Below are 27892 nucleotides of genomic sequence, written 5' to 3'. Positions count from 1 at the left end.
TGCATTGTTCGCCATAAAAATTGGCTGGATATGATCAGATAGAATAATATTTTTAGGCTTGAATATCATATAAGCACACTTCTCTACATTAAGGGATAATTTGTTGAATTTGAACCAGTTATACAACCGATCAAGTACGCTATTCATTCGATCTATCAACTTGTGTTCATCTTTATCGGTAATGAAAATATTTGTGTCATCGGCATACAAAATAAAAAGAGCTTCTTCAGATATTAAATGCAAATCATTTATGTAAATAAGGAATAAAAGAGGTCCAAGTATGGAGCCTTGAGGAACTCCACACTGTAGATGACTGTAAGTCGAGTTAGCTCCATTCCATACTACATACTGTTTCCTGTTGAACAGATAACTTTTAAACCAATCAAGCTCAGTCCCAGAAACCCCATGAGCCTGAAGCTTAGTTAATAATATATTCGGATCAACGGTATCAAAAGCCTTAGACAAATCAATGAACACTCCAATTGTGAGTTCCTTGTTGTCTAAAGCTGTAGATATTCTGTTAACTAATTGGACCAGGGCCATAGAGGTAGAATGGTAGGTTCATCATTAAATATAATAATTTGATTTGTTGTAAGAAATATTAATTAGAGCAACTTCCAATTATGAAGATGACAATCTTGTGGCAATACTGTTAAAAATGAGGTAGCCTGACAAATTATTTCTCAAAAATATTTCTTCAAAAATGGACTCGCACCTCCATTAAAGTGCAGAGTAAATTGTCAAGGCTTTTACCACAACCACCAAAGAAAGAATGAGATATGAAAATGGTTTGAGTGAGCACTGGATGGTATTATGTATGTTAGAGGGCCCCCATGACTAATGCATGTTGGTAAGATTGAAAATCGACAGTCCCTTTAACACTGCTTCCGGATATAGGCACTTGAGTAACACCATCAGAGAAAAAGGGAAATGTGGGAAGTGACAAATGAGATATAAAAAAACATAAGAAGACAAAGGGAGACAGGAGAGAGATATCTAGCCACAGGTTTGAATAAATGTCCTCAGATGTTTCCCTCCATCTTTTATGCTTTTATTTCCTGGTTTCCCCGAGTAACGGCATAGTGGTGATGTGTCCTGAGAAGAAAGACAAAAAAGCTGCATCCGGGAACAGGGAGGGTGAGAATACAAATTAGAAAAGAATGGAAACATTAAAATACATGTGAGACACCACCGGATCAAAATATATTTTTATATAATTATTAGGGCTGTCAAATTAACGCGTTAATTTCGATGAATTAATCATAGAAAGATTAACACGATTAAAAAAAAATTCATGCAGATTAATCGCACGTCTATATTGCCCTTTGACCCGGTGCAAAAGTGGTTTGCAGCTGCACCTGTAGCTTGCAGACACGGCCTGCACGGGTAAAAGGGAGAAAAGTAAAGAGAGAAGCAGGGGAAAGGGGCCGAGGGCTCTATGGACGGTTTATGCGATGCTTCGGGCAAATAAGCATGAAGGTAGGAGTGTCGGTGCATTATTGATTTAGTGGGTGCAATGTAGGTTCAAAACAGTATCTCTCAATCTTCCTCCGTGTGTCTCAATTTTGTTTGCTAGCTGTCTCGTCTCCCGCATAAACGGACACCCGCCCGTGTGTGTGTGTGTCAATAATTTTGCCTATGAGTGCGACGATGGTGAGTGGCAGTGCAGCGCTGTCTGTTGTGGGAGATGGAAAGTCCTCATTTAGTCTGCTTGTTTTTTTGAGAAAATTTGGCGCTAGTTCCTAATTTTATTTCATGTAGAAACCTCGCTGAGGGGGAGAGAGAAGTTACGAGAGATAGAGAGAGAGAGAAACAAACTGTAGCAGGCTATACAGCTGTTTATAAACAGGTATAAAAGTATGCGATTAATTTAGATTAATTAATCTCAGAGCCTGTAATTAATTAGATTAATTTTTTAATCGCTTGACAGCCCTAATAATTATATATAATTGTTATACTACAGCACAAGGAAGCACAGTACAGGCCAAGAGCCCTACATGTAAGAACAGTTGCAAAGACAAAAAATCGGGTGACGAATGACAAGACTGTTATTTTGTACAGTACTATGATTTAATTTAAAGTTAAGGTTAAGTAAAGCAGAGGGAGCACAGCCTTAATCTGTTAAATAAGTTGACATTTGTATATTTGTGTGTACGTCTGTGTGTTTGCCCACAAGGAAAAGATAAGAGGCTGCTGCTGACAGACACTAGAACATCCTTGTAGGAATGATGGCTTCAACCCACCCTCTCTCTCTCTCTCTTATGACTTATCTGCTTTTCCCTCTCTCTCTATTTACCTCACTTCCTTAACCGTTATGTTAATTCTGCTCACTGCTGTTTATCTCGCTGTATGTTTCACATTCAATCTTTCTCTTCTCCATGGGGGACTGAGAAAAGGCAACTTTGTTTTGTTGAATCTCTTTCTCAAGATAAACTCAACAACTACTGAGTAATGGATGGATGGATGGATGGATGGATGGACGGATGACATGGCTGGGTTGGTGGCCTGTGGGATATGACTGAAGGAGACTGCTGTGTAACGATAACAGCACAGGAAGGGGTTGCCACACTAACCATTGGGACAGGAAATAGCATTGGGGGATATAGAAAAGGACAGTGATCATTTATTTTTTCTTGTGAAATATCGACCCTTTTTCTACATTTCGATCACTGTCATCATCATGTGTCTAATACTGAGTCCATGTCCTATGTAACAATATTGACCAGTTTCTGACTCGTCAATGGAGTTTATGTCACAATCCATGTTTAAGTTGTATGACCCCTCTTGAACTAAGCACTCATGCATTGGTCTTAGAAGCCCATCTGGGGTTTACATTGTGAGCTCTGAGCTTCATGGGTTGTGTGCAGTCCAAACTTTTTCTCTTGCTCTTCTCCTGCTTTCTTTGTGCAACATATACTCACTTCTCTCCCACTTCTGTGTGTGGAATCCACTCAAACACAACCCATTCCCTTTATACTCTTCCGGTGATCAAAATAGCAATTGTTATCATGTAAAAACAATTTTTACAGTTCAGTATCTAATTAAAGTATTAGTGAGCAAGCAAAAAAAAGGCACTGGAGACAGAAATGCTAGAATCTCTTTATTTATCAAGCCAACCAGCTGATATTTTTTCATAAAACAATAGAGAAAGACACAATAAATTATCAAAGTAAAGCATACAGTTTTGTCATGAATATCTTTCAGGAATACAACATAACGGGATTGACTTTTTCTTGCTAAGAAGTAACATCAACAACTTTTTTGTCTGGGTTGAAAATATGACGGCACGTTCCCTACAATCCCTCAGGAGGGAAGTTGAAATAGAAATTGACCCAAATTGACTAAAAAACATAACCTGAAAATACCTCGGCTGAGAAACTCGATTCTAAAAGCTTAATTGGCATGACTATCGTAGGAAAACAGTTATTGCCAAAGCAGGTATATGTCTGACGTTGAAAAACACGTGGCGCTATTGTAAAGAACTGGAAGAGAAAAGCACACCAGTTATGAGGGAAAAAGAGGAATGTCACTTTGGAGCACGCAACAACGGAATGTGCTGATAATGGCAGTCAACAGGCAGACACAGGATGCACACAGGCACACGCGCACTCACACGCACACAATGACACACACACACTGACACACACACACACAGACCTTTTCAAAGCATGTTGGGAAAATGACATGTTACCTAATCACCATCTGGCTTGTTAGCAACAGAAAAATATAAAGAGGTTGATTTACCTGCTAACCAATTATCAGTGTTGTTGTGTTCGAGCACATCATTAACTCTGCGTGAGCTTTGTGTTTATCTTTGTGTTTTCAAAATGCAACATAGGAAAGAGAGTCAGAAAAAGAAAAAAGGAGATACAAGCGTGACAGGAGAATGCTGCTTTCTCAGATAAACTACATCCAAAAACAACTGTGTGTGAGTGTTGTGCATGAGTGTGGAGGATGTCTGGAATAAAAAAACGGACATACTTTTGAAAAACTTAAGCGCCCACGCCTGCCAAATAACACCCTTGAAAAAGCACTGCCGGCTCACTCACAGCTGATCAGGTTTCACTGTCCAGTTATTTCCTTTTATTATTTGTCTGTCGGTCTGTCTTTAGAACAAAAGTAGTAGTGTGTCGAATCCCATTTTCTCTGCTTGAATCCAGCATGATAGCGAGCCTGATCGTGTGATGGCGGTGGGACACATGGGAGGTGATGATGGACAGATGACAGCGTCTTTTTATTTCTCACAGCTGGGCCATGTGTATGGAAATGATAGGCAGTTAGTTACAAATGTTTCGCTTTGTGTTGCTTTTATACTCTACCTCACACGCATGCATGCACACATGCACACACACACACACACACACACACATGCTCACTCTTCCATGCATACTCCGGTCACTCACATGCTCGTATCTGCTGCCAGCTCTCACAGACTGTTGGTAACCCTCCACCCCTTAAACAAAAGGACTACTTCCTGAGCTGTTACACACACACACACACACACACACACACACACACGGACTCAAGTATCAGAAGTATTTGAAGCAAGAGATCAACAGCATTAGTCAAATTCCCTATGATCTCTTTTTCACTGGTGCTGCCGCAGACTTGCAATGCAGTGGGTAAGATTGTGATGCATATGAGCCTCTTCATGGGTATAACATCAGGCGTGTTGAATAGGCCCACATGTACAGTACATGCTGATTGAAAGCGCTGAAGTGGCTGCAATATTTCTCTGTGCTGTATCTTGAAAGTTGCTCTTCTCTCAGCTCTTATCCAGGAGCGCTGGTGATCTACAAATAGGCTGCTTGATTGTCCCTTTTTCTCTCAGTCACCTCCTCCTAAATCTCTCTCTCTCTCTCTCTGTCTCTCTCTCTGTCTCCCTGTCTCTATGTTCAGGGTCTACGGATCACAATTTTTACTCATGTTAGCAGGAGGAATCCCAGGAACGTTCAGAAAACCAGGCAGAGCGCTGCAGCTTGATCTGACGTCTCCTTTGATGTGTTAGAGAGTGAGTGATGAAAGGAGAGAGAGTGTGTGTGTGTGTGTGTGTGTGTGTGTGTGTGTGTGTGTGTGTGTGTGTGTGTGTGTGTGTGTGTGTGTGTGTGTGTGTGTGTGTGTGTGTGTGTGTGTGTGTGTGTGTGTGTGTGTGTGTGTGTGTGTGTGTGTGTGTGTGTGTGTGTGTGTGTGTGTGTGTGTGTGTGTGTGTGTGTGTGTGTGTGTGCGCATTAGAATAGAAAAGAGAGAGGGAGACAGAAAAGGAGCATGAAGCGTATGGACTTGAGGACAGACAAAGGGGAAGTGAGAATATTTGCAGGCAGGAATGTGTGCAAAACAAAGGAGGGCTTCGCCGACTAAATAGGGGAGAATTTATTTTAAATAAACAGTTTTTATCTTTAGGTTAGCAGTGGAAGCCTAGAGTGAATGTGTGTGTGTGTGCTGCGTTCAGTTCAGATCTGCAAGGTTGGGGTTAGCCTAATTTCACATGAAGATAAAGTGTTATTTTGAAAAACAGTTCGCAAAGCAGTTGGAGTCCATTCAAACAAGTTTAGCCTGATATTAGTGTTGACTCTTCACAATGTGGTATGGTGATTTTTGTATTCCAAACGGATTTCAAAATGTTGTTTGTGGAGGAAAAACTTTGATCGAATTGAAAGTGAATTCCTCTGCAGAGGTCCAACAGTTATTCTAACACTTTGCAAGTCTGTCTAAATGTACTAGTAAGATTTAGACTCCAATTTGCAAGAACGTTGCATACTAAACATGTCTGTCAGGAAATATTAATGCATTATAAGAGTTTGGCCTCTTTTAAGAGAAATGTAGGTATAGGAAGGCATACTTGCGAGAACAAATGTCATTGTGTGTGTGAGATGTGAGGTGCGTTATATGTCAGTCATATTGTTTGCCTTCTTCTCTGCTACATATGTAATGTGTCTGCGTTGCTGTAATGACATTAAGTCTGTTGCAAAAATGTATTTAGAAAAAAAAGAACTCGTCCAGCAGTTCCAGATGCGTGTGCCGTGTCTGTCTTGAGTGTCTTAGCGAGGGGGCTGGGAGGGACACGCACACTCGCACTTCTCATGGTGTGTGAGGAAGATCTCATCTATGACCCAACGCACTCGCGGCCTCTTCTGTCGCTGATGTTGGTTGACCTCAGGGGCGTACTTCAGCACCTAGGAAAATGGGACAGCAGGGATCAAGAGAGAGAGAGAGAGGGGATTAAAGGTTGCCTGGTAAATGCTAAACAAATAAATTTTTCACTTGTTGTAATCGATGCGCAAAAGAAAAAAATCCAATTTAGAAAGAGGAAGAGAAGATGGTGAGAGAATAATGGAATGTGATGGAAAGTCAGTTTTTAAAGAACATAAATCATGACATCACTATCACTGCTGGATTTCAACTGAAGAAAAGGAACCATGCTCCCTATGAGAAGCTGCAATGCGTGTCACAATAATTTGACATTCAAGCAAGCTAAGGACATCAACATATACAGAAAGAAGAGCACCAATCAGCCACATATTGACTGCCCTCCTCACTGAGGCCATCAGCGGGATAATCACCACAACACTGTTCACACCATGAGTGGCAAATAAACTTAGCCATAGAACCAGGGAGTTTGATTTAACACTTTAGTCACACAAAAAACTGAGAAGCTAAACGCTAGCTTGGAAGATTTCATTTTAGTTTAAAGATATTTTTTTTCTTCCCAATGGAATGAGTTTTCACTTAAGTGCTGTTTCATGCGTTGGTAGATAAAGGTAGAATAATAGGCTTTGTAGTTAGATTTTAACCAACTTTGTTGCAAATGGCCAGATTGTTCGCAGGTGCCACTTTTAATGTGGAAGAGTGGTGGTACAAATTGTTCCACTAACTGATGCAGGGAATTTGTTCTCCAAAGCTGAAAGCAGGGCATTCCATGATTTATCTCAGGACTTCCCCAGCACTGAAACAATAGTGTGAGTAATAATGTGTTTTCTTCAGAAGTTAAGTCAGTGAAGGAAGCAGTTAAAGGTCTAACACTGCCTGGAAGTGGAGGAGTGGAGGATCGAAAGTTCTCTCTCCCAGACACACACACACACACACACACACACACACACACACACACACACACACACACACACACGGTACACAATCACACACAAGCGGTACACAACCACACACTCATGGGAACCCACACACAATCACTATAATGCATGTACAATACATCCAGACGCAAAGACACCTTTCTCATGCCCTTACGCACAGTGACTAACACGCACTAACGCATACACATAATTACAAGCCAAATCCCACTTTTGTCTAAATTTCCATTGTATCATTTTTGACAGAGAGAGAGAGAGAGACAGCCAGAGAGATGGAGAGGAAACCCTGCGGACTGTGATTCAATAATGAAGCAATGCAAGAACAAATACACAAAGAGATGGAGGGAAGAGAGATAGAAAAGAATGAATGACAGGCTTGAAGAACAAGAATGGTGCATTGCAAAAGGATCAAATTGAATATGGGAATTGGGAAAGAAAGAAATAATGATGCCAAGAGAGAGAGAGCAAGAGAGAGGGATAGAATGCTAACAATGCATTGAGAAAGATATGGAGAGATTAGAAAGTTAAAGACAGGGCCGACATGGGAGCGACTGGAGGAGAGAAGCTGGGAGAAAATGTGAGGCTGCTGGTGCATTGCTGCTTCATTGTTGATGCAGCGCTTGCCTCTGCTCGCCACAGCTCTCTCTCTCTCTCTCTCTCTCTCTCTCTCTCTCTCATTCTCCCTCACTCTCAATCGCTCTCTCTCATTCTCACTCACTCTCTCACCATCTTTTTAGCCCCTCTCAGGTAGGCACTCAAGATGTGCTCGAAATGTTATGTTTGAACAAGCCCCCGCATCACTTTTACTGTAACACTTTCACACCTCACACTTCAAGTCTAAATCTATTTCTGTTACATGAATGGAAAAGGCATTCACAAGCCAAAATGCAGAGAGACACAACTGTAAGTGCAGATCTTTATCTAAAACCAACAAATTTATCAAAACAATTTTGCACAAGGACATCGAAATGTAAAACAGTAAACTGCATGAGTCAATTTCAGAGATTCCCTTTCTGTCATATTGGTGCACACAAAGTTTAATTTTATAAAAATGTGTCTTAGCTTATTGTTCCCCTCTTAAGGTGCAAAATAAAACTTCCACGCCAGTACTAATACAGTATTAATATCCGATATGCTTGACATACAGCACGTGAGAAAAATGTACTTAGCCAAAGAAACAACCATTGTCTTGTTATTATGTCCTGTTTTTCAACACAACAGACTGTACAAAATACTCTGCAAAAACATTTTTCCAACTAACTAGTGTGTGTGTGTGTGTGTGTGTGTGTGTGTGTGTGTGTGGTCTTCACACTGTATTGTATGACTAAGATTCCCAGTAACACCAGTAATGATTTGAGCTATATGTCTAAGGGGAAAGACAGAAAGAAAGAAGGAAAAAAAGACTAAGAGAAGGAGGAAAAAGAAAGGTGGAGAGAATGAAAAGAAATAAGATACTGTTGTTGCAGTCAGATCATAGTTTGAGTGACGCTGTGACCGCCGGTGCGTCTTGATGACATGACGGGACCCACCTCGTGTAGCTTGGGTGAGCTCTTGGAGGCCTGACAGGTGCAGCCGCTGTTCCAGTTGTTGGTTCCACAGCCACAGTTTCCTCCGCAGCGTTTGACCAGCAGACAGCGGGGGAAGAAGACTGCGTTGGTGGCCCTCAGCTCCTCGCGCAGGTTGACAGAGTAGTTGCGGGGAGTGCAGCTGTACCGCTTGACGTCGTCATAGAGACGGTTCAGATCCACTGGACAATGACGAGAGGAAAAAAAAATGACTCATCATCAGTTAAAGGAGAAGTAAGTGATATTTTTTGTTAATATACGTACGTGTTAAATCACTCTATATTCATACAGCAATCACTTCAACAATATGCGTAGTTCATAACACAGTTCTCCCAGTCATTCAGCTTGTGCAGTAATTGCCAGATAACATTTTGAGTGTCCCGTCGTTTTTATCCAATCAGGAGACAGAGCGCTATGAAGAGGTGGGTCTCTGTGCCCGTGAACGATGACTGGCTGCTCTCCATAGTGGCACTATCTGACGAAGATGGCTGCGCGTTCATGTGTCACGGAAGTTAGTTAAATGGACCATATCACTTACTTCTCCTTTAAGTTTAGCTTTTTTGGAATTTATGGTTTTTCTCTTTGGAAGCTAACATAAAAACATCACTTCCACCCTACGGAAAATAACTATTATGTTACAATATAAGGTATGAATCAATCAATACCAACCAATTGGTTGCTTTTTCTAGCATAGTTCTGACTAGTCATTTCCTTCCCCTGATTTAAAGACAAGAAGAATGAGAGAGACAACAAGCAAGTTTTGATTTATTGTTGCTTGTCCGCTGCTTCATATCATCATTAATAGGAATGTGTGGCATGTATAGCAGACAGAGATGGAAGGATGAAAAGTATGGGAGGGAGGTAATTAAGGCTAAAGTGGCTGTAATTCACACTAAACATAGGCTCGGTATTGAATGAACGAAAGTGGGTGAAAGATGGATGGAGAGACACTATTGTATGATATGACCACAATTGCGACCACAATTGACTTTAGAGGAACAGATGGAGGGATGAGTGGAAGACAGAGAGATGCAGACAGAGAAGACACAGGCCGGAGGATGAGAGCGCTAAAGGGGTTGGGGGGGGGGCTTCAATTGATAGTAGATTGCATGTATTGATCGCGCAGTCTTTCTTAATGTCATCACTTTTGGAAAAAATCACCTCGTTTGTGCACATAGGACCTTTGTCCATTGGCCTACTGTAATGGTTCAAAACTAATCATCAGGAGAATGAAAGGGCCTATGTCACAACTGATGGGAAATAGGAGATTAAAGCACTGGTCCAAAAGGGGGAAACCAAGAGTGCCAGACACACATGAACGGTCTGTATTTCTGTATGTGTCAATAGTATTGGCATCAGAGGCCACTGACTGATGCCAAATTGTAGCACATGAGCATTTAGTTCATTAGGCAATGATATTATTAATATGGGGTTATTTTCTTTAGGAGAGAACCATAAAAATTATCCCCAGCATTTGTATTGATTTGATGACGATACAAGCATGAGAGAGTGAAGTATGGGTACAGAGGGAACACTTTACGTTGGTTGCTCATACTCCGCAGGCAATCCGAAAGACTGCAGCTGGCTTGAAGGACAAATGAGAGGGAGAATAAACACAAGAGAAGAGATGAAAGGAAAGGAAAAACAGTCAAGAAAGAAGAGCACCAATCAGCCACATATTGACTGCCCTCTTCACTGAGGTCATCAGCGGGATAATCACCACAACACTGTTCACACCATGAGTGGCAATTACACTTAGTCATAGAACCAGGGAGTTTGATTTAACACTTTAGTCACACAAAAAACTGAGAAGCTAAACGCTAGCTTGGAAGATTTCATTTTAGTTTCAAGATATTTTTTTTCTTCCCAATGGAATGAGTTTTCACTTGTGCTGTTTCATGCGTTGGTAGATAAAGATGAATAGAAACGATTCTGCATTTTAACGCCAGTTCTAACAAAATGGAGCTCAATCAAGTTTACTGCAAAACACAGTGTAATGATGCTATACACCATTGTGACTTCGGTATAAATATGAATAAATATAAAAGACCATCTCCATGAAAACACAGACCGTTGTTGTGCACTTAAGTTGTTCTTTTACAGCAAGGAGGTATAAAATAGGTGTTTCAGTAGCGTTTTCCGTCTGTAAAAAGACTGTATAGATTTGCAATAGGAGAAGCCCACTGGGAACCCTCTGCACTGGGGATGAGAAGGCAAGGCCTCACTTCAAATGGCTTGATTGAGGCAAGATCAATCAGTCTACATGTACTACTACTTTGACATATTTAGCTCTTAATTACACAATCAGTGGAAAGTGTAAACAGAACTGAATCAAGCCATGTGTGCGCTTTGGTTCGATTTATTTCCTACGCCAGTAAACATGAGTATAAAAGGTTAAGATTGTCTCTTAATGGTCTCCCAAAAAGAGACAGCCTTGAGCACCACGGGAAGCATCCACTGGACTAAAATTGGAAGCTTCACTACATGTAAAAACACGCTTTAGGAGAGGGTGACTGAACAACTCCGCAGCAAAAGCAACATGGCGAGAAGAAATCGCTGGTGCATTCACCTTTATTGAAGAATGCCACTGTCTTCTGTCGAACTGAAAGAGGCAAAAAGGCCCTAAACTGAGTGTATGACTACCCTGACCCTACCTAAGGGCTCTGCTGCTTTCCACATGAAAACAGAGAAAGCAGTGTGGATATTTTTATAGCGTAATGAGACTGAAATAGAGTAGTACAAGCAGGGTTTGAGTATTAGGGTTGTTTCTCTAGACAGTGCAAGGTGGGGTTGGTTGTTTGTCTAATGGGGCAAACAGCAAATGGAGCCTATAAAACATGTAGAGCCAATTAGAGAGCACCGCTTGGAAGAAAAACGGAAAAATCCTTCCTTGAAACAAGTGAAAAATTCATTAGACAAATTCCTTCACAGTGAAGATAAATGAAACTGTCTCTGGTCACCAGTTAGATTGTTTCACTTCATCGTAGTAAAAATGAGCGTTAACGACCCGATACAACAAAGGACTTGTCCAGATCAATAGTTGCAGAGAACTACAAGAGTGTAGCTTGGTAAGATTGGCTTGCGTTGGCTAGTTTTTTGCGCTTTGCAGCAACAATAGAGATCAGCCATGCAATAGAATTTGCCTAGAAATTGCATGTCCTTCATATTAGTGTAACAATGACAAATTTGCTTGGACGTGCAATATTGTGCACTAGTGAGAGAAGCCAAAGGGAAGTGCAATGGGGGTCAAGGGAAGCCTGATGGCATTGATGATCAATAAGCAATTGTTTGCAAAAAATAAATCTTTGGTGTAGGGGATTCCATTGGTGACACAAAACATGTGGGACACTAAATGAATGAACAATGAACAACAATGACAGAGGATATGATCATCTGCGTTGGCATAACAGAAAGTGAGAAGGAAATAAAGGCAGAAGATGTATTCTTTACATCAACAGTCTTGATTGGAGTTCCATCTAAGTGCTGCATTGTACGTGGCTCCTCTAGAATCCCTATATTTTGTCACCGAGGCTGTTGCTGTGTGCATATCCTCCCTACAGTGGGCTCAGTTTGGAGCAGTGGATTACGTCTGCCTTTGTTTGAGTATTAACAGGGTAAATGAGGACAGTGTGTCTGTGTCATATTTAAAAAGGGATCAAGGAATCGGTATTTTTGGATTAATTGAGAGACAAATTGTGAATAAAAAAAATAAAAAAGCTGTTTTGTAGCTCGTGCAGGGAGTGCAAGATTCAAATAATCAGGAAGCAATATGGTGCGTGTCCGTGTGTTGAAAGTGTGAGGGCACCGGACTCTTTTCGGCTCCGTGAGTCTATGGGTGACACAGCATCAACTAATGCCAGTAAGTGCTAAACACACCTGATTGCAATGAGTTGATGCATTGTCACCTCTCACAGAGCTGAACGAGTCCCCGTGTCCTCACACAAAGCGAATGAACGAGAGATGGCAGTTAGTATGGATCACGATGAGGTAATGTGTTTATGTTGTAAATAATGACTATTTTCCGATGAATAATGGTCATCTGATGATGCTGGTGAGGCAAAGTAAACTTTGTTTTAGTAGGCTACCGCTCATTCATTTAGGAGTAAACACTGCAGTCTAGTTTCGCTGCGTGAAATTGTGTATACGTTGCTTGGCAACGCCCTCCCGCCCGACTATCGCTCTCCCTTTTAGCTTTTCTTCATTGCATTTTCTTTTTTTTCTTTTAAGGTTCAGCCCCGTTATCAGTCATTATGACGACAAACAACTGTCTCAAACAAGGCTCCCGCTCCCCTTCCCTCACCAGGAGGGATAGGCTTCTCAATTCACGTTCCTGCGCCACACTGAAATCTGTGACCAATACGGATATGTGACCATAGAGCATGCACGCGTGAACCGAAAATCGGACTGGGTGTACGACCAGATAAAATGCAGCAATAAAAACTATATAAAAACGTCTTTCTTTGCACTGATGGTCTCGTTTGCTGTTAAAGGTAATGTATGATTATGAGAGGAAACATGAGACTGTTTAAAATATATTTAAATGTTATTCGTAGCCACTTTAAAGCTCTGGAGAATAATAAAATGGGACTATTTACTGAATCAAATAAACACAGAAACCTGCTCATCAAAACTTCAAATAGATATACTAAGTACAATGTGCTTTTCTGGATCACTGTTCTTCTTCTTTTTTATATATATATCTCAATTGTTGATTAAAACATCTACGGCACATTAATGAGTGTTTATGCTGTATGAGTGACGAGTGACGGCACAGGTAATTTTTGAGCTTGTTTCCCTCTACAGAGAATAAGTGTAATCTCGGAAAAGCAGTTGTGTAGACCCCTTTGAGTGTGGAGTAAAAGACAAGAGACAGAACGATTTAGAGCAAGCAAGAGCAAGATAATAATTATGTCTTTCCAACAGCCATAACCAAGCCGACCAGTGCAGTGTATCTCAATGTGAGAATAAGCAGTATAGAGTATAATCTGCTTTAAGGTTCTACACAAGAATTTGTTTGTTGTTATAGTGTGGTAGCCGAATTCTTCCCCATGGCGACCAAGACAAAGGGCGAGACTGGACAATCATCATTGTGTTCTCAGAGAGGTTTATTTCAGGAGAGATTCCATCAGAATACATACAGAGGATTTCAGAGTGAGCATCGAAGCAGCAGGCTGAGAGAGCCGCATGGCACCTACTCGATTAGTTACAGAACAGTGTCTTATATTCTCATGTGTGGGGGGTATCAAGTGTATCATATCTACAAATAGACAGATACTTGTCCTTCTAGGGGGTGCTCTACTTCTTCCCCGTGACCTTAACCTTTAGAGTCTATCTGCTTCAGCAAACTCTAGATATTATAGACTACTGAAATCCACCACAATAGTTTTATCACTTTATCTTAACTTGTTTATGTGTGAGTCTGCATCCGTGTGAGTTGCTTTGACTTCAAAGCATCCCAATTAATATTATGATCAGACTTTCTGTCCTTCATGCGAATAAAGGGTGGGGGTGAGCTGCTGAGTGTGTGTGTTTTTGTGTGTGTGTGTGTGTGTGTGTGTGTGTGTGTGTGTGTGTGTGTGTGTGTGTGTGTGTGTGTGTGTGTGTGTGTGTGTGTGTGTGTGTGTGTGTGTGTGTGTGTGTCTTAATGAAAACAAAGCTAAGCTGCTGACTGTGGCAGATTTCTGCTCTGCTGCACAGGTTGAATTTCCAATTAAAGAGAGCTATGCTGGTAAAGTGTATCGAAGACCCGCAGCACCTCTGCACCTCTCTATATGCAGCGTAGCCTTCTCATGCCGCCAACACACGCACATGCACTGATAAATAGAGATAGATTTGCTGTCAGGCACCAATATTTACTAAGGAACAGGAGAGCCCTCAGGTAGGAAGATAGAGTTAGTGCAGGAGAGAGATGCAGACGCACAGGTGATGGGCGGGGGGGAGCACTTAAGTCCGCTGCAAGCTTGAATGCTTTTATACGCAAGACACACACACACACACAATCCTGAACACACACTCTCAGTATGGTGTGTATAATAAGTGTGTGTATGTGTGCCAAAAACTCATATTTGCTCTTAAGGACAAAATCTATTGCCTCAGTGACTCCGAGTTCGTTCAAACTGACTTCACAGCAAAGCTGTGTCTTGAACCGCAGGTCTTGTGTCACCTTAAATCTGTCACCGACTCACTTTTAGACCCACTAGAGGGCAAACTGCTCATTTTCAGGATGCTACGACTTAGACAGAAGTGTGTTATTGAAATGTGAGCAGGAGCCGGTTTCATTTTTCATACTGATTTCTTTTTAAATACATATTTAAAGCTGAGCAAAAGCCAACTCAATTTGCATTTCTAAAACATCTATTACAAGTTCAAAAGGAATTTTCACACCCAAATATCTCAGAATACTGTTCTTACTTCACTAAGTTCAGTAAAGGGGAGTTAAGAACATTTTTCTTCTACCTTTATATATTAGTCATACATGTCGAATTGAGTCTATGGAGATCCAATCGACTAACTACGCCTAACTTGACGCAGAGTGGATCATTCGCTTTCAGTTGAATATGCAACACTTCTCCATTACATTGGCTTACACTCGTTCTATATTATATCATGAAGGCAGCAACGTTGCTCCATCACATTACTAACATTACAGCCCTGATTCATAATTTCAAATGACTGAGCCATAGACTTCTCCTGCTGTGTGGGTCTTTCTTGGTAAGCACAAGGCGGCCCACTCTCCCCTCCCCACCACTGCTACATCAGCCACCAATGACTGCACCAATCTGCAGTGAAATACTGTGAACGCAGCAGAGTCATTGAGGGTCACCATCTGCAGCACAGTAAAATGGAATGAAAACATCACCACTCCCATCTTCTTCCATCATCTTAATTAACATGTCACGAACAGTCCTTTGGCCATGTATGTATACTTAAACATACTAAGCTCTTTTTCGCATGTTGTGCTTATATTTTGATAAATATATACTGTATAGTCAATATTTATATTACATTTCCCTGTAGCACATGGGAAACATTTCACAATGCATAGCATCACTGTAATACAATGTAAAGAGTATCTACTTGACACATAGGATCCATATATTAAGGAAAACACTAAAAACAAAGATGCTAGTTTCATGGCTGCCAAATATTGAACAATATTTTGAACTTTGGAATGGATGTTCACTAAAATGTAAGCCTCATATAGCATTTAAAAAAAAAGCATTATTATTATTATTATTATTATTATTATTATTATTATTATTATTATTATTATTATTATTATTATTATTATTATTATTATTATTATTATTATTATTATTATTATTATTATTATTTATTTTTATCTATGTATATTTACAGCATTTACCCAACCACATGAGCACGGTTACAACAGGATACCCAATTGGAGAAACCAAATTGCCGGGCTACTTTGTACTTTTCAGCAGCGCCAATGTTAAAAGGAAGTGGTTTTTGTCATGGAAGGACATAACTGTTTGGGTTTGGTGATTTTAAATCCTGAAAGACAGTGAGACAATACAGTAATGCATGTTTCAGATGATGTAGATAGATATATTTGTCAGACAGGTTCATGTATGGCTTGTATAAAACAACAACAAAGAGATCCAAAGCTCTGTGTCTTACCTTTATTATGCCTGCCTGCCAGATGATAGGCCCTGGATTTGTAATGGATGTGTGTTTGAGTGTAGATGCTGTCCAGGTCCTGTCTCCAGGTGTCTGGGCTCAGGGATCTCAGCAGCTGTTCCACGGTGTCAAAGGCTGCTATAGTCCGGTCCAAATCCTCCAATGAGAAAGGAACATGTGTGGCTGCCACAGGCATCTGCCCTGCTACGTCATCCTGCAAAGAACAAAGGCCAACAGGTAAAGACACATTAACAATAATGTATTTAAAGCTTACTATAACTCCAGCAATTCTTTATTTATTGCGGCATTACCTACAGTTAATTTAGAATAGCCATGTGAATCAGGCTATGCTGGTTAGTTTTCAACAAAGTCTGACAGCCACAGTAGCCATCCGCACAGAGATAGGAGAGGAACTTCTGCAGCTTGAGGAAACATCAGTTGTCTGAACCCTGAGAAATCCTTGGCAATGTTCCTGGAATCTTAAGGACCTTATATTCTATTGTTCACTCCACAGTAACAGCTATTGCTGCGGTGAGGCTGTGAGTACTGTTACTTTACAAGCATTGAAAAGATATTGAAGTTTACATGGGAATATTTTCAGATATCAATAGATAACCCTGACACTGCCACAAAGACAGGAAATCAAAATAAAACACAAAGGCCACAGTCATACTGACTCACATTCCTCTAACACACTCATTCATTTAAAAGACCCCGACTAAACATTTAAGACAACGCTTAAGAAAACCGATATTTAAGAAAACATCGCTTGACCTGATGTCAATGTCTTCACGCAACAGTAATGCTTTACATTGGTATTTCTCTCAGAATCTGTAATGTATTTCGATGACAGTAACATATTGTTTTTATATCTTTTTAAGTATTAAAAAAATTTGATCAAAACAAAAATGGTTATAACTCTCAGTATATACTGTATATCAAATACATTTTAGGGTTTTCTGACATTTACTGTTCTTTAGGAAACAGAATAGGATACATAGCCTGTAGTATAGCACACTTAAACAAAACTACTGTTTGCAGTCACTATAGTGATTCAAAACAAATATGCTTATGTCCTATACTGATAGAGTTGGATTCTTACCAAAAAATATGCGATTTTCTTTCCAAACGTATATATACAGAATATTGTTAGTGACATAATTTCTGTAACAATACTACTGGCAAGCAAGTAATTTCATCTAATGATAACAACAACTGTGTCATATGGACAAAAGATGCAGAACAGACAAATAAGTGGAAATAGTTTTATGTTTTTTTTCATTATTGTTAATAATAACTCAAAGTTGAATGGGTATGGATCACCTGTTGGTGACACAAGCTTTAACGGCCTTGTTGGCAGTGTGAAAAGTACTGTGAGTGCCAGTAATAGGTTTTACAGGCCTCGTTAGTGCAGTTGGCAGCGCGTCAGTCTCATAACCTGAAGGTCATGAGTTCAATCCTCACACAGGGCAGGTGTTTTAAAGTCAAATGACAATGCGGGTGGTAAATGGATCATGGTGTTTCAGGTTGTGTGCCAATAGGATAACATAACAACAGAAAGAATGTCTATGAGAAACAGCTTATGCTGAAGAATCATACAATCTAAACCCTCTTTTTGAATGTCAACAAAGTAATGCAAAAATAATATAAAGGAAATTAATCAGGGATTGTCTTCCTTTATAAATAACTTGGAATAATTTGGGACATGTTTTTAAATGTGATTTCCTTTGATATGTTATTAGTTTTCCACCATAATAAATACTGTCGGCATCAGGGTGACAAAAGCAGTCACTTATTGCGCAGATGATTCCTAGTTAGCCCCTGCTCCCAGCTCCGTTCTATGTATCTAGCTTTGAGGCAATTGTAATTAAATTCTTATAGCATGTAGGCCTGTGTCTCAAGCTCGCAAAATCAGCACTGACTTCCATACTGGTTAAAGGACAACGGTAAGTGATGAGAAGACATCAGGAGCTTATGGAGGAGACTATGGAGCAGAGAGATTCATTAAGCTAACATGAGAGCTGAAGTACACCTCTGAGACTTAACATTTGTTAACATTTCTTCTTAAGAACATAATGCAGGGACTCAATAAGTATAAATGAAAAACTACGCTTTCAGTCTCACTCTACATTGCTATAAAATGTGACACTTGGTCTCAAGTATGAATAAATCATGGCATAGCAGCTCAACTGAATGTGGACCAAAGATCAATTCTATTGCTTCTCCCAATAACTATATATTGTTCCTTGATCAAATGTGTATTTACTTTAGCTAGAAATTAAATGTTCCATTTAAATGTTCCATCAATGACAGGACAGGAGCTGAGAAATTTAAATCACATTTGTAGTATACAGTATGTATTACACTCCGCATTTGCTCATTGTGAAACAACCACAAATCACTGGGAAGACCAACAAAGCAGATAGCGTTATCGAGCAAAAATTCAATATAAAGTGGGAGATCCCATCTGCACTGGCAGTGCAATATCCATACATAGACACGCACAGATACACCCCCACACACATTATCATTCCATGCAGAAAAACTGCCACACAGCCCAACGCACACTAATTATTATGGTCACATATGACCATAGACGCGCACACATTACTCTGATGTTATAAAAACATTAGTCTTAGGAAGCTTGTCATGTTACATTCAACCTTCATGCATAATAAATACAGTACATACATGCATGACTGTATTCTGTGGGTGGGTGGGCCTATGCAAAATAATGATATGTCTAATTTATTAGTGAGGCCATTGTTCCCGGTGTGCTTAAGAAGACACTTACGTGGTTTGCTGGGCTTGGAAAGCAATATGATTATGTTCACATTTTCATGAATGTACAAAATCTGTACCAAAAGTAAGGTTCTAATGTGACTGTGTAAAAGGGATGAAAGCCGTGGAACAGGCAGATAAGTAGACAGTGAAACACATAATTCACAATGTTAAAGATAGAGTGGCTTTATATCTTTGACATGGCTTTGCATAACAGAGAAAACACTGCTGATGCCAGAAATCAAAGAACTTTACAGAGTCCTCATGAGGGAGCAGCGTGACTAGGGTTGCAAAGGGGTGGAAAGTTTCCGGTAAATTACCGGAAACTTTCCGGAAACTTTCCACGGGAACTTTCGCTCGGGAATTTTGGGAATATTCAAAATTGGAAATTATAGGAATTAACTAAATGTCGGTAATTTAAATTTTTTTTTTTTCATATGCAAACATAAATCTAAACATCTAAACACTATGTTTGGTCATAGGCAGACATCCATGCAAAATAATACAATTAAAAATCATTACATTTGAACAGATTTATTTGTAAGAACTTTATCATGTTTTGATTATTTTATGAGCAATCAATAATTTCACTGAACAACAAAAAGATGAATGTTGAGTTAAATATTACTCATCTGTCTGACCCAACCTATTCAATAAATAAAGTCAAATGCCCCCCATGTGATGGAGGAATGCACAGAGCATGTAGAGGGCATGGCCTCAGTACCCCTGCAGTAGGATGTGTGCTATGTGCAACTTGCCAAGGTTACTTGCATAAAATCTGGTTATTTTAGTCAAGATTTTGCTCAAATATATTTTCCCCAACTATATTTATAATCACTGTTTAAGCCTCTGTAAACCTGGTCTAGTAAAAATCAATATATGATATCAAGTTGGGTGTCTCAATAAACTTCAAAAAAAATCTGATTTGAAATTAAATGTTCATAAATATATAAAAACTTATTTGAAAACACTGCTTTTTACAGTCTAGAACGTTTGCCTGGACTGAAATAACATAGTTAGAAGGATTTAGTGCATTTGGTTTGCTTTAAATTTAGTAAATTCCCGTTTATTCCCGTTAATTCCCAAAATTCCTGTTAATTCCCATAAATTCCCGTTAATTCCCATGGAAAGTTTCCAACTTTGAAAATTCCCGGAATTTTGCAACCCTAAGCGTGACAGTGAAATGTCAAATCCTAAACTAACATGTGGGAGTAGTTTGGAATAATGGCAAGTTCAACAATCTTTATATATAGTACCATTGCAACTAAGCATTTCCATCTAATGATAAAGACTGTATCATATGGACAAAAGTCCATGGAGATGATTTTATTTCATTGTCAATAATAACTTAAAGTAGCCTGGCACCGCCCGCCTACGTACTTAGGCACAATTTTAATTTCCCTTCAGTAGTCAGTCTGGTGTGTGGTATATTCTTTGGTTTTCTCCAGACAGATTTTTGCCGGTCCAATCAGCGAACAGAGGGAGGGGCTTAGAAGCCTGCGCATGACATATGTCACGACCAAACTTTATGCGATTGGTTGGCAGATCCAGAGTGGCACTGGGCAGATCCAATAGTTTTAAACTTTAACAACACCCGCCTTCAAGTGAATTAACGTTTGTCAATTGAGTGATTCCAGACCTTCTGTACAAATGAAATGAAGTACGATGGTCTGGTAGGACCAGGCTAAACTTAGAGGTGATTACAATGAATTGTCGGTATGGATCACCTTCCTTGTTGGCAGTATGAAAAGTGATCTGAATACCAATCATGGAGTTTTTGGGCCTCGTTAGCGCAGTTGGCAGCGCGTCAGTCTCATAATCTGAAGGTCGTGAGTTCAATCCTCACACGGGGCAGGTGTTTTAAAGTCAACAACATCTAATATAAAAGGCATGTGTGAAAACATTTCACCTCAGAACAGTGTAGAATAGTGGAAATTGAGAATTTTCTGTGTATATCTGTAATTGCAATTAGAAACATTACCACTACAATACCATTCATTAATTAGGGTTGTATTGTTTGTGCATCAATGATTGCTGTGAAGCTGCCCTCGGTCCTACACAATTTTCGCTCATCTTTGTTTTTTTACTCTATCCAGTGTTAATCTCTGGAAACATACCTCACACTCATTCATGCACATGCAATCACCATTGACCAAACTGACTACCACAAGTACTGTGTTAGGCAGATGTTTGAATAAAACAAACAACTCCAAAGTTTGAGTACTCGTCTAAATCACAATAATTGAATTTCCAGGCCTTGTTGGCGCAGTTGGCAGCGCGTCAGTCTCATAATCTGAAGATCGTGAGTTCAATCCTCACACGGGGCAGGTGTTTTAAAGTCAAATGGCGTCAACAAACAATGAGCTATACATGATCAAAGGTTTAGTGCCAATGGCTTTGCACAACAATGATAAAACAACTGATGCCAGACATGCCCGGCCCGGACAGTGTGTCAGTGAGCTTGTGATAGTAGAGGGTCAACTCAACTGAAATGTGCTTGCAATAATGGCATAGTTCCATGGCAATTTAGTAATTCCATCTATTGATAAGGACTGGTTCTTATTGGTAAAAGCTGCGGAGCAAGCACAGAAGGGGACGTTGTTTGGGGTTCTTTTTGGCAATTGTTTAATTATCTGTCAATGTGTTTTATTGTATTTTTTTACTGATTTTAAAACACCTGCCCTGTGTGAGGTTTGAACTCAAAACCTTATGGAATATGAGACTGACACGCTGGCGGAAAGCTTCACTTGAAAGTAGGACTGGTCATGAGTTGGAGACATACGGTTGGCATCGTTGACACAGTAGGACAACATTTTAGACCTTGAGCATCATGTTGAATGGTCAACTGCTCAGCTTAAGTGGACATGAAGTTTTCTAATAACAATGGAAACATCTTAAACATCAATACATTTGACAATTCATAAAGTGTGTATGTGTGTGCATGACTCACCGACATGCCCTCAGTGACTACCTCCCAGTTGGCGTTGGTTGCAGACAGAGAGGGTTCATACTGCAGGAATAGACAGAGGAAATAGAAAGACCATTCATTGATTAATTGAACAGGCAGTGGATGAGAAACCATACTGTAGAAAAGAAAATTAAAGATGATGAGTGGTTGAAAGAAATAATGCTTTTCCTAATTATGAAGTCGGCTTACGTAGAGCCTTTAAAAGGTACTATCAAGAATTGTTTCTGCTAGCTATAAAAGCTGCTTGATTATGATTGGTTAGGTAATGAAGTAAAAGTGACTCAACTTGATTATATGTAAAACATTAGACAGAAGGAAATGTGGGCTTGTGTCTTGGATTTGTGGTGTGGTGGCTCTGTAGGTATGCAAGGATTCCTGCTGTGGTTGTCTTATATAGTACTTCCTCATTGACCCTAGGTCTGAACAATTTATCAATTTCAAATCTAAATGTGATTTGAAACAATGCAATAAGCAAACATGTAACATGCTTTCAATATATTAGGAAAATCAAAGAAGTTTCAACGAAGCTAGTCACAGCATGCCTTTGAATGCATGTGTGGGTATGTGTGTGTGAGTGTGTGAGTGTGTGTGTGTGTGTGTGTGTGTGTGTGTGTGTGTGTGTGTGTGTGTGTGTGTATGTGTAACTTTCTATCTTACTTCCACACATTTGGAATTACCCTTTTTCACACAAACACACACTCACACACATAGTACACTGTAAAACTGTAAAATCTCACTGGCTATTGAATCACTCTTTTTGAAAAGTCTTAAATACCATCTCCAGCCAATTTGGAACAGTTAATCTGTTTCAGCCACACTTCAAAGACACAGTGCCCTCACTTTGTGTTGGTATGTGTGTGTGTGTGTGTGTGTGTGTGTGTGTGTGTGTGTGTGTGTGTGTGTGTGTGTGTGTGTGTGTGTGTGTGTGTGTGTGTGTGTGTGTGTGTGCGTTCCTGTATGTGTGTATCTGCCAATGCAATGAAGTTGATCAAAGCCTGTCAGTGTGCAAAGGTTTTCTTTTGTTTAACAATTTTCTATTTAGATGAATGTGCTCATACACATAAACACACCCCAAAACCAGCTGAGAATGAGGTCAGAAGGTCTAGAGAGAGAGAGAGAGAGAGAGAGAGAGAGAGAGAGAGAGAGAGAGAGAGAGAGAGAGAGAGAGAGAGAGAGAGAGAAGTAGATGCATGTTTACAGATTCCTAGTCTCATTTCCTTTTAAGGTTAAATGCTTCATTTCAAGCACATCTGGGCCACTAAATAGGGTTGGAAAAAAAGATTAAGAGATGAGAGAGAGGACTGAAAAACCTCTCAGCATGCAGACTGGTGTCTCCTGCTAGCTGCAGTCCTATAAACTTTTACCATCTCACGTGCTTATCTTATGATCACTTTTGTGTTAACGGTTATACAAAATGTGTTCTCGCTGTAAGTAAATATGGTACCCTAATGTATATATTTGTTGAAATTCTAACTCAGCAGAAAGTAGTTTAAACCTTAATCCAGACGTGTGAGCTGTTTTGTAACTGTAGTTTGGTTTAATTTATTCTAAACAAAAATATGAAAAAGGGCTTCTTGTACTGTAATGTTTTTGAATTAATTTTTATTTTACAAACAACAAACATACATTAAACTCTAATTCTCTTTCTTAACAGTTGTTTCTCATTTAAATTAATGGTACAATTCTTTTTTCTATAACAAAAGTTTGTGTTTGGTATGCGATCACCTTCACACCACAAATGAACTGCACCAGAGTCTGAAAGGAGCTGAACCGAGATCCATTTTTTCAATGGTCTTCTTGGACTGTTTATTTAGGCGATATTTATCATAGAAGCTAAAAGTGATATTTCAGGAAAATATCACCATGTTGACCAGAGGTGAGGGAACACATTCTTATTTACAGCAGCAGTCTAGTGGAGGGGACACGAGGGAGCTGGCCTTTCAACCTTCATTCTGTACAGTTAGACAGTGGAGCAGCTGAGGATTAAGTGTGTGGTAGATGGTGAGGAGGGCCAAAGCTTTATTCCCGGGGCGACTTTCCCGCCGCATGAACAGTTATCTCGCTTACAGCCAGAGGACATTGCAGTTAATAGATGAATCACCCAGGCCACACTTAGATGATTTCATCTGTGTCTGAGTCTAAGCTAAATTCAGATTTTAAGAGGGAAATGTTAACAGCAGTACTAAATATCCCTTACCTTATTCCTTTGTTTCATTGATAATGTGGAAGTATTTATACAATGTTGAATGTAGTGTGGGGGGGTGGGGGTGGGCCATTCAAAATCCTGATGAGTTTTAACATTAGTAAGCACTTGACGCATGACGTTTTGCCGGGCTACATGAACATCTGCATAAGGCCTCGGAGCAGCAAAGCGAGTAGTGGTAATGCTCCTGAAGCTGTTTGGAATTGGCAATAATGTTAGACGTTAGCCGTTAAGTCACAACAATAACAGTTTTCAGAAGCTATAAGAAACACACGTGTACGACTGGACCTGATGGACCACAAGCCATGACTAATGACTCTCCCATAGTCACGGCTCTTTACTGACACCACTCTCTCACGTCTACCTGGATATACATGCTCTATCAACCACGGATCATTGAGTGGTTGAAGTGATCACGCATCAGATAAATGCAGCAATAACTTTTTTATGCTTTCTATATTACTATATGCATTGACATTGTTGGAGACTGCAAGTTGTCCCAAAAAAAAGAAACAGTGGTTTAGTGGTTCATTTAAAAGAGAGAGAGGACACCCAATACTGCAGCGGTACGACGCTCTTTAGATTAACGAGCGGCCATAAAAGGTCCTGAAGAGCAGCTATACTTGTCACTTTCCATTCATCCATATTATAGTTCACACTCTGCTTCGCCTCAAAGAACCTATTTTTCTGTGGCAGTCATTATGACACATGAGTCTGCTGCATGGATCCACTCGGGTGTAATATATAAGATAAAACACAACGACCAAAGACAGGCCGCAGATCAGACTAGATCCTTTGAATTTGGACCTTGAAACAAGCTGTTGGTCAGGTTTTGGTTGCTAGGAACCCAGAACCACACACACACACACACACACACACACACACACACACACACACACACACACACACACACACACACACACACACACACACACACACACACACACACACACACACACACACACACACACACACACACACACACACACACACACACACACACACACACACACACACATACACACACAAACACACAGTATTTTACTTTCCCTCATGGTTTTTCTATAGTTAACCTCACTCTGTAGCCTTCACTCTGACTCTCTCAGTTCTGGCTGTTTTAGTCATTAGCTGACATGCATGATACCATCTCAGACACCTGTTCTCTCCTTCCAATGCGGCTTCTCCCCTCTCTATCTCTCTCTCTCTCTCTCTCTCTCTCTCGCTCTGTTCCTCCTTTCCTCTCTCTGCTTCCTCTTCTCCTCCCTCTTATCTGTTCGACAGGTCTGGAGAGAACAAATTAGACCTGCTAAAATAAGCCGCACACAGCTCTAGTCTAGCTGTAGGGAAGCTGTGTGTGTGTGTGTGTGTGTGTGTGTGTGTGTGTGTGTGTCTGAGTGTGTGTGTGTGTGTGTGTGTTTCTGTGTCTCTTTGAAAAACAGGTTAAATTGATTGACAGATTCTGTTTTAAATGTGTACAGAAAGATGTGATTATTTGACCAGGGGGAGAAGAAACAAAGGGTGAGGAGGGAGGGAAGACGGAGAGACCCAGCGAGAGTCTGGAGAGAGTGAGATAAGGGATTTATATGTTAAGGGACTTTTACTTTCTTGTCTTTAGATTGGGTTGAATGTTCTAAAAGTTGCTAAGCAGTTTTTTTGGTTGAGGTCATTAAGGTTTCATCTGGCTTAAACATGCTGCTTTCTGTCTGGGAGATTCCTCTGTTGACCCTGACACCATGTACCATGTCCACGTGTTGCCTTAGCAACAAAGGACACATGTCATTTTTGTAGGTGTGGTGCTTTGAGGTCGTTTACCTTGCTGCGATAGTCGGGATTTCATTCACGTTTAATTGACAGTATACTTCAGTCGAATCAAATACAAATAAACTGGAGAAACTATAATGATTCTAAATCTTCTTCCCTCTATCTTTCAAATGACCTTCAACTCCACCAGCCCCAGCATAAAACATGTTGCTCACACACTAATGCATCAATAATAGCAACAATACAATAAACAATATGTAGCACACAGACAGTGGTTATAATGCATTATGAGTACTTTTACTTGTGTACTTTTGCTCCTGTACCTTTAGCAATATTTTGAAATGATTTTACTTTTAATTTTTACTTCTACAATAAGAATAAGGTATAACAAGTATTGCCTATGTAGCTGGAGCCTGATAGTGTATACAGTAGCTAACAGCTTCTTCTTCTGTGATATTGTTGAAAAAACTAGTAACCTTGTGATGACAGCCAAGGTTAATTTTTTCACTGGAGCAGTAACATCTAAATGAAAGTTTGAAAAGCAAGGGGTCATCTGCAAATACACCATCTCTCTTTCTGTCTATCTTGCCCTTTACTCCATCCGAGCTCGAACCAATCCACCGGTTCAAGCCTGTCTCATCTCTGATGCTGTGCCTCTTCCCCTCTCTCGCCTCCACACTCATAAAAGAGGAATCCAGGGAACATATTGGTCACTCCGCTGCTCTCTCTCTCTTCTCCTTTCCACCTCTGATTACAGGGTGGGAGAACATCTTCAAATCAGTGTCCCTCTCTTTCTTCTTTTCTTCTTTCCTCTTCCTGACCAAATGAGAAAGCTAATCCCCTTATCCCTTTGCTTTAACAGCCTTTAAGAGAACCCTTTCTCTCCTTCCCCTCCCATCGCTCCTGCCCTCCGTCCCCTATCCCGATATCCCCTCTCTGCTGTCGAGTGGACCTCTGAGAAAAGAACAGTTTGCTAATACATTTTGGCATTTTATCGACACTGTTAGCGGGCCCTAGCACTTACCCCTCCTCCTTCCTCTCCCATCTATTTATCTCCCCCACCATCATCCCATCTCTCACTTTTATTGCCAACTGGAGATAACAGAGTGAAAGGAGCATTTTACCTGGAGCGTTTGCAGCAGTAGTACGCCGGCTGAACCCAATGTGACAAAATAATATTAAAAACTTTGAGCTGTGTTCCAAATAACAGCTTGTGATTCATCATCATCAGCTGTGTGTGTGTGTGTGTGTGTGTGTGTGTGTGTGTGTGTGTGTGTGTGTGTGTGTGTGTGTGTGTGTGTGTGTGTGTGTGTGTGTGTGCGTGTGCGTGTGTGCGTCTCACCAGCAGTGAAAAGTAGACTTTAAAACCCGGCTTTGCGACAAAGTAATCATCGGACTTGAAGGTGATTCTGAGCGTGTTGGTTTTGGAGTTGAGACTAGGCGGAGCCTTCTGCCCACACCAGCGGCCCCAGATTATAGTACTGGTCTCTGATTGGTCCTCCACTTCAACAAAGTCATATCTGGAGTGAGTGAAAGAGTGATAAAGAAATGGAGAGGTAGATGAATGTGTGCGAAGGGAAGAGAGAAAGATCAATGATGATGAAATATACATTATTCTATGAACATTTAGGTAAAGCCTTATTTGTTTGCCGCCTACTGTATTTCAACCTTTTTAGTAACAACAACATTGCACTCACTATGTTACTGTGATTGCTACCATCATTTTTCTCATGAGGCCGTCCTGCTGCCAAAGTCCTTGACAACAAGTATGTTGCAGGAAAAGTTTTTGGGCAACTTCACAGCAATGAAATGCCCCAGTCACTTAGTAAGTCCATCAATTAAACACACACAAATACACACATACACAAACAATCAATGTGACAACACTGAT

General features: G+C 40.2%; 1 protein-coding gene across 1 annotated transcript in view; it reads right to left on the bottom strand.

Moving 5' to 3' along the window:
- Nucleotides 1-3087: 3087 nt before the first annotated feature.
- The window catches only part of pdgfd (platelet derived growth factor d), a 50855-nt gene continuing 26050 nt past the window's right edge, over nt 3088-27892 (bottom strand). The window contains exons 3-7 of the mRNA XM_080053733.1: nt 27344-27521; nt 22020-22079; nt 16289-16502; nt 8612-8829; nt 3088-6173 (exon numbers count right to left, since the gene is read on the bottom strand). Of these exons, the coding sequence (XP_079909859.1) occupies nt 6039-6173; nt 8612-8829; nt 16289-16502; nt 22020-22079; nt 27344-27521 (805 nt within the window). The 3' untranslated portion in view covers nt 3088-6038. The remainder of the gene's footprint in view (nt 6174-8611; nt 8830-16288; nt 16503-22019; nt 22080-27343; nt 27522-27892) is intronic.

This window comes from Ammodytes marinus (assembly GCF_949987685.1).
Source record: "Ammodytes marinus genome assembly, chromosome: 3".
NCBI classification, from domain to species: domain Eukaryota; kingdom Metazoa; phylum Chordata; class Actinopteri; order Uranoscopiformes; family Ammodytidae; genus Ammodytes; species Ammodytes marinus.
The sequence above is the reverse complement of the archived record's forward strand: the minus strand, read 5'-3'. Positions and strand labels throughout refer to the sequence as shown.